Genomic DNA, 9,898 nt, shown 5'->3' with positions numbered 1-9,898 from the left:
AACTTCCTTAGACTCCGTCTGCGGTTCGCGGTTGTGGAATATGGGAACTTGCAATGCTAGAAGTATACAGCGCAATATTTGACTTTGAGTTTTAACTGTTGTGTGCAACTGCCTGGGGTTCTCAGACAGAGCAAACATTCTTGCTTCGGCCTCGAGAGACACAAATAAAGTCTCTTTGTGATGAATTTGACTGACTGATTAATAAAATATATGGCATTATGTCACTCACAGTCTTTCACGTGAGCTCAGAGAAATCATTCATTTTCATTCATTTCATTTCGCTCAAAGCTGAAACCTTGAAGTGATTCAAGTGAGGAGAGATCCTGTGATATTGGCCCGAGCAGATGGAGAAACACAGATGAACGTGTCCTACAGACCTCAGGATTTATTTATGCAGATGGAAAAGCAAGAATTGTGTCAAACTGCCTGCACGAGACACACATAAGATGCTAAACATTATTAAACTGACGGCCCTTCACATTTGCAAAACAGAAACAAGTCTGTCATCATTACAGAGGCTGTTGGCATGCAGCAACACAGTGTTTCACATATTTAATGGAAGTTTATATAGAGACTGAAGAAAGGTTGATTTTAAGCTTTGATACAGTAACAAGTTACACAAAAGACACTATTTACAGAAAGATTACAGAAGAGCTTGACCTGAGTTTGATTCATAAAACTGTAAATACACATTTCACACTGGACGTCTGTACAAGTCATTCCTTGCGTTTATGCAGCTAAAGACTGAAAGGATCACAGCGACTTCAGTCATGGCCAGTAGCAAACACAAGTCACAATGAATGACTTACTGCAGACCTGATCTTTAGAATATCGGTGGCCATAGCGTTCAGTGCAAACCCCAATTCTTGTGTTCGACTGCATTATCTCCCTATGCTGTAATGCCGTGGCTACATTACTAAAAATCCAATATATGAATAAATATATTGACATGAAACCAGTTATATTTACACGGATAAATCCTAAAACCCAAGTGACCTAAAATAATAATGTAAAAAATATGTCATTAAAGTACAGCTTCCTCTAATGTTGTTACTATAAACTGCTATTCATATTCACATTAATATAAACTGCTCTGCACAAAAATTTAAAAAACAAAGAAATCAGCGGTCAGTGTAACATCCTTCAAACATGTCAATAAAACAAATGTGCTTTGTTGTGTGCACATGAATACAGAAGCCTTCATGAAGTTCTGGATCAGACGCAGATGTCGTCAGATGACTATACTGGTGCCGCTGCGAGAGCTTTTATCCTGCAGGACAGAAGAGCTGCAGTCAAACACAAGATCAACAACAACAACCACTGAACTACAGACAGTCGTGTGTGTGTGTGTGTGTGTGTGTGTTTGCAAGTGACGTGTAGATACAGAGGGTTCCAAACATCAGAGATGCAACTTCTTTGCGTTCGTTTTCAATGAAACACACAAATGTTTGAATGCTGAACTGATAAACGAGCTCAATTTTAGTTTTTACACCAGAGTTACATGAACTAATCCTGATGATCAGGTCCTAAGATGATCTAAAAATCTTTACTGGAATCTGACCTTAACCTGTGACTTGCGTAATTAATTACTTTCTGACAAATTCATTTGATTGTTCTCATCTTTATTCACGTTTCTTTCCAGGTTTAAACGAGGAAGAAACTATCTACCTTTTGAAGTTATCGATGTGGTTTCCGATGTTTGGATTCCGCTTTACTCATGACACAAGAACATCACACGTTAGTTTAATGGTGTGATCGGATGAGACTAGCAAAAGTGTTAGTGAATGCATGAACACAAACGACTAAACAGCAAGTAGTTCAGACTCTTACAGAGAAGCGCTCGGGCCGTTTCCCCGGCTTCTTTCCAGGCTCGTACTCGCTGTAACTGGGCGGATGATCGGACCAGCCGCCTCCCCGGCCTCCTCGAGCGCCTCCGCGTCTGCTGTCCTCGTCGTTGGTCGAGCTCCACGAACCGCGGCGGGGCAAAGGAGAATAATCGTCTCGTCGGGTCGGGCCTCGGCGGTCGTCGGCCAGCAGGTCCTCCCTGGAGCGCGAGCGAGGACGGTACGCTCCGGAACGGCTCCGGGCGTCCAGGACGTCTTCCTGACTGTAGCTGCGCGGGATGGCCGGACGAGGATAGTGGCGGTCGTCGCGGCGGGAGGCGCCGTAAGCGGACGAGCCGCTGGAGCGTCCTCCTCGCGAGCCCGGCGGGACCCTGCGGGAGGCGGGACCGTCGTCCAGGCCGGAGAGCATGCTGGGAGGGCCGGCGGAGAAGGGCACGTGCTGCGGCATGTGTTGGGGTGGAGGCGGCATGTGCTGCAGCGGGATGGCGGGCTGGGGCTGTAACAGCGGGCTGGTGACGTCCATGCCGCGCATCTGATTCTCCAGGTAGTCCAGTACCTGGTTGGTCCCGTGGGCGCTGCCATTACCGTGAAGGCTGGGTGGAGGCATGTTAACGGGCATGGCTGTCATCTGCGGAGGCGGCAGTGGGACGGGCGTCATGCCACCTTTCCCCGATGTTGAGCCTGACGTGAGAAAACAGAGACGTATAGGTACATAAACACACAGCAATCTCTGCAAACAAAAAAAGCAATTTCACTGCATTATATAGAAAATATCGAACTAAGTGGCATCTATGCTCAAATGGGATGATGACATCACTGAATTCAATGATGAACTGCCTTAAACTGAAAACTGAATGTTTACTGTTGCCCTTTTGCATCATTGTCACACTGTTTTCCCATTTAATGACGTTCACTTCCAGGACAAAAATTTTGTTCATGTCCTTTCCTTGTATGGTGCCCGCTAAATGCCAAAATGCAGTTTATATGCAGCTTCAAAGGGCTCTACACATTCCCAAATGGTTATACACTTTTTAACCTCAAATTTTCATTTTGTCTAGCTCTGCGTGAACTCTTTGCAATCCAGCTCAATACAGTTAAGGTACGTGGAAAAACTCCCATCTCATTTTCTCCTCCAACTTCACAATCACCCTACACTGCTGCAGAAGTGCCGACCCAGTGTTTACAAAAAGTGAACATGCAAAGAAGATCAAACACCCTTTACAAAAAAAGAGGTTAAAAAGTATATAAATTTTACCTTTTTTCTTTTTAAAATAACTGATCGTTTTGCTAGATAAGACCCTTCTTCCTCGGCTGGGATCGTTTAGAGCCTTTGAAGCTGCATTTAAACTACATTTTGGAAGTTCAAATTTGGGGCCACCACAGAAGTCCACTACTTGGAGAGAACTCCTGAAAAGTTTTCCCTCAAGAAACAATTTCTTTACGACTGAAGAAAGAAAGACATGAACATCTTGGACGACAAGAGGGTGAGTACATTATCTGTACATTTTTGTTCTGGAAGTGAACTTCTCCGTTAATACTGTAAAGCTGCTTTGTTAAAAGTACCATATAAATAAAGGTGACTTGACTTGGCTTTACAGGGTCTAGATACACCATCCGTTCACTTCCTCATTTATTCCTCTGGTGAAGCTCAGAGACTGACCTGCGTACAGCATGGGGTTCATCTGGTAAGAGGAGCTGTGGTTGCTCATCGGCGCGTAGACCGGCTGTCCGTTCAGCCACGGCGTCATGGCCTTCTGCGCCTCCTTCATCAGCCTGTGCTGCATCACCACTAAACACACAGAACAGGGCATTAAAACGAGCGTCTTCATCTCTGTGTTCAGCGACAGAAGCTGACGTTTGCGTGCGCTCTCACGTTTTGCGGGGCAGCAGCAGGTCTCGGGGCAGCAGGGGCAGCGAACGTAACAGCAGCACTTCTGCGGGCAGCACTGACAGCAGCAGATACAGAAGAGGATGACGAGCATCAGCACGCCGAGGATGATGAGGAGAACCGTCAACCAATCTAACAGAACAAAGCACAACACGCATTCAGACGTGCACTGCTCATCTGCTACTCTGCATGTTGAGTGTGTCTCATTTCTCCAATGTATTTATTCCATTATTGGTCCTAACTCATACAGACATTCAGCACAAAGCTGTCGTTTATGAGCATCTCTATAGGCTGCATCTGAGTCTGAGCTGAAAGGGTTTCTCTTCTCCCGTGTTTAATGGACACACTCTTGTGCTGGTAATCGTTTGATTCACTTACGGTACACTATGAGCTTCATCTCTTGGTCCGAATCTCCGACCGTGTCTCCGGGTGCTTCCACAGAGCAGAAGTACATCCCGTTATCCCACCACATCACCTCCTGAATGACCAGATCGGCCTCTGATGGCACACAAACACACACACACACACAGTCAGCAGAATCATAGAAATGTTTGCCGTCATCACCGCAGGAACATCTACACTAGGACTGCAATGACTAATCGACACAAACAAATCTTTTGCGCTAGAATAAGGTGATTTTCTTCTGGCCCAATAAAAAAAAAAAAAAAAGTATACTATTAAAAAGAAAATATGCAGACCTAGTGACTAGGGTTGGGCACCGGTACCCATGTGACCGGTATGTACCGGACCGAATCAGAACGCGAATTTCGGTGCCACTTAAATGCCTGAACTGTCGATTGAAATATTTGTCTTCTGGTGCTATGACACGGATGTAGAAGCATTGATTCATCAACATGCATGATCGCTAGTTAAATTTAAATATTGCATTCATGGGGTGTCGGAATGATCAGAACATTTTGTTACTGAATGAGAAAACTCGGGAAAGTCGGAAAGCTTTGATGATAGAAATCCAAGACATCTTTGTAGTTACTATCCATTTTCACATTTCGAATTAAAAGCACAAATCGTCTGGAAATGAGACCATCCGAGAAGCGCGTGAATGCTGCAACTATCGTCACACTTGCTCTGACTGCAGCAGGTGGTTTGCCGTTAGCTTAGCTAGCGACATTAAACACGTCTAACTTAAAATGCCAAAAACTAAACATTCTAAAGTGTGGCTATATTTCACGAGAAATGATTCAGACACTGCGACGTGCAGCAAATGTTTTACAGCAGTTGCGTGTGAAGGGGAAAACGCGTCAAACCTCATGAAACATTTGATGGTATGTGGAATAAAGGTGAAAGCAGAGGGATGCGCCGTGTTTGACAGTTTGCAGACATCAGCTGGAGAGGTGTCGTATTTTGCCAGAGACGACAAATATGTGATGCGATCTAGGAAAACCCAACACATGGTGAAATTTGACCTTTTTTAGGTTTTAACACCATATGAAAGCTGAGTTCAGGCCCCTTTCCAAAACTTTTATTTTTTACATAACCTGCGTTATGGCTATCTTAGGTTGGCTGATAGCGATGATTTTCAGGAATGGGATTTTGAGAAAAACGGCTTTAAAGTGAGACGGCTTTCACTTTCACTTTACGGGTTTAACGAGAGCTGTCTGTCAAGTTAGGAGCGCTACTGCATCATTACACAAACAGACTAACGTTTGTTTTCCGTTGATCACCCATTTTATGTTTAGTAAATAATGCAGCCTACTTTGTAGTAAAAGCGAGCGCAGCGCAACTGTTCGCGCACTGTGATAAAACAGACTGTCATCGGACTCCTCTTTAGTAACTTCATCATCCGATCCTTCATCTCTGGATGTGAAATAGCCCGTAACATCATTTAGGGCACTGACATCACCAAAACTGGGCAGACTGAGACGAGTAAGATCGGTTAAGTGAGCAGCTGCAGTACTTTAGACGGCGTTGTTGTGCTCCGCCATCTCACCATATTAAAGTAAGTAAGTAAGTAAATAAATAAATAAATAAATAAATTTGCTTGCCGTACTTTACACAGGACTGGTGGAGAATGTGAACTGATACGCCTTTACTAAATATGTTATGTGGTTTATTTTGATAGGTTAACTGTTTGGGAAAGCACCTCCGCAGCGCGTTCTTAACATAGGAGAAAGACAGTCATTTCTGCTTGCTGCAATAAATGTCTATTTTTCTGCACTAAACAAGTCAATTTCGAAGAGATATTTTCAGAGATGGTAGACAAGATGTTATAGAATAATAATTTAATGAAAAACGAATTTCCTGAAAACGTCCCACCGCGACATCCGACGGGTTTTCCCAGATCTCATCACATATAGTCATATTTCTGCAAAAGAATTTCTGAAATTTTAAGCTGTTAAATTATTGTAGTTGGGTTAGGTGGCTTAGGTTTTATTGTTGTTGCGTTTTGCATTGACTTAATAATGTATAGTACTACTACTTTTTTTTTTCTTTTTTTTTTTACTTTTAATACATTGTTCAATTTAAAGAACTTTTTTGTCCAATAAAAATATATTTTTGTGTCGTCCACCACTTTGTGGCTTTTTTAAAAGTATCGGTTCAGGCACCGTTTTGGCACCGGTACCGTTTTAAAAGTATCGATTTGGCACCGGTATCGAAAAAACCCCAAACGATACCCAACCCTACTAGTGACCACTTACTACTTTTTATTAACACAAAGGTAGTGATACAAAAAAAAAAAAAAATAGGTCAACATGTAGACAGCTTCTTAAGAGCAATGTAATTCACAGACCACATTTCACACATTATTCATAATGTTTTATCTAAGAACACACGTCTATCAGTGATTTTATCAGCAGTTTCGGATGCTCTGTGGCATAACACGATGTTCCCATCAGCTCTCAGATGGGGAACTAGTTGCTGAGACACATAAGCACTTTCAACGATATTCCTCATCCACAATATTCTGTCCTTTTACATTTATTGAGTTATTGCAATAATCTCGATAGATCACCCAGCTCTACTTTACAGTCACGAAAAAACAAACAAACACTAAATTAGATATTAGCCAGGCACTTATTTATTCATACTGACTGACTGAAAATGAACCGAGTGTGATTTGAGTTGAACTGAACTGAATTAAGCTGATTCTAGTCCACTATCGCTCATGTTTGATTCCGGTTCACTACAGTTTGCCATCATTCAGGTTTGATTCTAGTTTAAATTTAGTTCACTATTGCACAGGCTTGATTCCTGTTCACCACCACTCAGGCTTGAATCTAGTTCACTACTGCTCAGGTTTGCATACATCCTCATCAGTCAGATGCTCAACTATTAGTCCGGCAGTATTCTCCAGACAATAAAGCAAAACAAAAGCACAGTCTCACTGCAGTAATGTAGCACGTCAATCATCAACTCACTGTTCTGAATGTAGATTTTGCGATCTCTGTACTCGACGCCCAGCACCGCCTCATTGGATCCCAGTTTCTGAGCCACTGTTCGGATGGTGCGCTGTGAGTCCACGCAGTCGTTGGCAGGGTCTCGACCCAACTGGAGGGAAGACTGGTACGCTGTGGCACAATAACAACACCACATGCACATTGTTGATGTGAAGACAACAATGTCACAACACCTAATTAAAGTTCTGGTGTTGTGTTTCAATCCACAACTTGTTTTCCTAATTGCACTCTGGCCATAGATCTGGATAGTGAATCTGCACACTCAAATACATTTCTGTTTGGTCTCCACCACTTTAAGAAAAAAAGCACTAATACAAAGAAAGCATCACCAGATGCATCACCATCACTGCACATCCCATACAGACACACTGACGTCTATTAAAACGTACAGGAAACAGCACTGGTATAAGCAGGACACCCCCTCACTTGGTAAATGGATAGTAATTATTAAAGGGGTCATCGGATGCCCGTTTTCCACAAGTTGATATTATCCCTTATATCCCTAATATATATATAGTACAAGTGCAAATTTGAATTATATGCATACTTGTTAAAAAACAGAATGTATACCCCCCCTGCATTGCATTTGTTTTGTTTTCGTTTATTTTCTCTAATTTATTTTGATGTATAAATGTTTTTGATGTTAAAAAAATAAAGTTCCATAAAAAATAAAGTTAAAAAGAAGAAAAAGAAGAAGAAGAAAGCGCACAGGAAACTCTTCCACACATCTCACACAGACATAATAGAGCTCTACGTGATGCTGAAGCGCTACCTGTGGAGTAGTAGTCCAGAACAGGGTCTTTGCAGAAGGATTTGTATCTCCAAGTGACCACAACATTCTGCAGCTGAGCTGAGGTGGAGTAATCACAGCGCAAGGTGACCGAAGCGAAGAGAGTCGTACGCCTCTCGGTCTCTGAGAGGGTGACCTGGATAGACAGAATCCCTGAAAGGACAGAAGCGAAAGTGTGTTTGTGTTTGAGTAAGAGACAGAGAGTTAACACAGAAACACACAGGCTGCCAAACCTGTAAAACTGGTAATGAGACAAAGAGCAGGAAATTCTTTACTGGTTCCAGACAAATTCAGTATCAGTGGCCAACACGTTTATAAAGAGACATGTTCATCATAATATTTGTGGAAACGTCATTTCTTGAAATCTCCTACTCATCCTATAAACTTTCGCTCATGATCACTCCATCTGTACGTTTGTGTCTCACTTGTTTTTCTTTGCATTTCTCTAGATTCCATAATTTTTTTATTCTCGAGTTTTATACACGTCCATCCTATCAGTCTTTCAATGTGTACGTTTTTAGAATTAGATTCTTTGTGTCGACAGTCATCGGTCACGTGATCGATACGGACGCGCACAGGTGACACTCGTACCCGTTTCCATTGATCAACTTTCACAATGTCATTGTAATATTGGCTTTCTCGCAGTGAAATGGACAGGTGTGTGTGTGTGTGTGAGATGTTCCGTGTGAAGATCAGACTCACCTGAGGTCAGGAGACTCAGAAGCAGCGCCGACACGATCACCCGCCTCATGCTGATCTGATCAACTCCAGAAAAACCGCGAACCGAAACCAGTGTGAATACGACGAAAGTAGCTCAGTCAAAACGGCATTTTATCTGAGACGCTTTAACGTTTAGTTGTGTCTCTCTCAGAGGCCGGTTTGTGTTTCCTCTGCTCTCGTCTTCCTCCCCCTCGTCGTCATCATCATCATGATCACCATCAATACTCCACCCCAAACAGGTACATCATGTAGCGCGCATGCGCACAGGTAACACGAGCAGAAACTTCATTTAAACAATGTAATCATGTCTATATGTAAACGCACTTACACTATAACGTTTGCCTCATTGTGTTTTCTTACAAACAAGTCTAATTACTCACACAAAACGAGCAACATCACTGTAACGTGCGCCTTGAGAAGGAAATACCCTTTTTAGGATATAATATTTAACAACTTATATGTCTTATATGATAAGTTCAGTTCCAGTAAAAAAAAAAAAAAACTGTTCTACAGCAAGACAAGTTTCAGATGGATGACTAGAGTAATGTTTTAAAGGCACAGCCCATATTTTACTGCTAGTGAGGTTCCGCTTTATTAGTTTGGGAATGTAATGACCTCACGTGTTATCCGAGACTTACATTCTCTGCGCTGCTGGGGTTTGATTGGACAGCGCGTGTGAAGCGTTTCGAGCTCTACACGAGTTTGTCTGACTCATAATAATAATATTCATTTGACGTGAAATCACCGGCTTTTAAATAAATTAAGCGTATGCCAGCTCATTCCATATGAACAAACACGCACGTACATTTTAAGGAATCAGCTCTGAAGGTGACATTCACACAAAATGGAGTCGTTATTTTATATATATATATATATATATACAGTATATATATCATAAACGCTTTCGCTCAGCACCAGAATGCATAAACGACAAGACTTTACGTCCTGTCTTGACTTGGCGACAAAACGTGAACGTAACTGAATACATAGTAAGCTCCGTTAATATCAACAACGATACAGCGTTTATTGCTGAAAGTTTCAGGCACTTTTGTTGTCTGTTCACCCAGGACAGGCCTGAGATCAGTGAAGCTCAGTAGAGTTGTACAGCATGAAGTTCCTGGGGTGTCCAGCAGATGGTGCGAGAGTCTCAGTGCGGATCATCACTGATCTCTGGCCCTCAGAAGAGTCAAATGGATCCTGACATCTGTGGAGCTCCGGCTTCTGTGTCTCATCAGCAGCG

At 42.5% G+C, this 9,898-nt stretch overlaps 1 protein-coding gene across 1 annotated transcript; it reads right to left on the bottom strand.

The window, feature by feature from the left end:
• Positions 1–367: 367 nt before the first annotated feature.
• On the bottom strand, positions 368–8,853 carry ildr1a (immunoglobulin-like domain containing receptor 1a). Its single transcript, XM_051121610.1, has 8 exons — positions 8,641–8,853; positions 7,921–8,091; positions 7,110–7,259; positions 4,111–4,230; positions 3,718–3,864; positions 3,505–3,633; positions 1,831–2,525; positions 368–1,270 (listed from the first exon to the last, which is right to left on the bottom strand). Exons 1-8 carry the CDS (start codon positions 8,687–8,689, stop codon positions 1,232–1,234), a joined length of 1,500 nt encoding a protein of 499 aa, XP_050977567.1. The 5' UTR covers positions 8,690–8,853; the 3' UTR covers positions 368–1,231.
• Positions 8,854–9,898: the final 1,045 nt, after the last annotated feature.

This window comes from Labeo rohita, chromosome 1, assembly GCF_022985175.1.
Source record: "Labeo rohita strain BAU-BD-2019 chromosome 1, IGBB_LRoh.1.0, whole genome shotgun sequence".
Classification (NCBI taxonomy): domain Eukaryota; kingdom Metazoa; phylum Chordata; class Actinopteri; order Cypriniformes; family Cyprinidae; genus Labeo; species Labeo rohita.
This window is presented reverse-complemented; position numbering and strand designations above follow the sequence as displayed.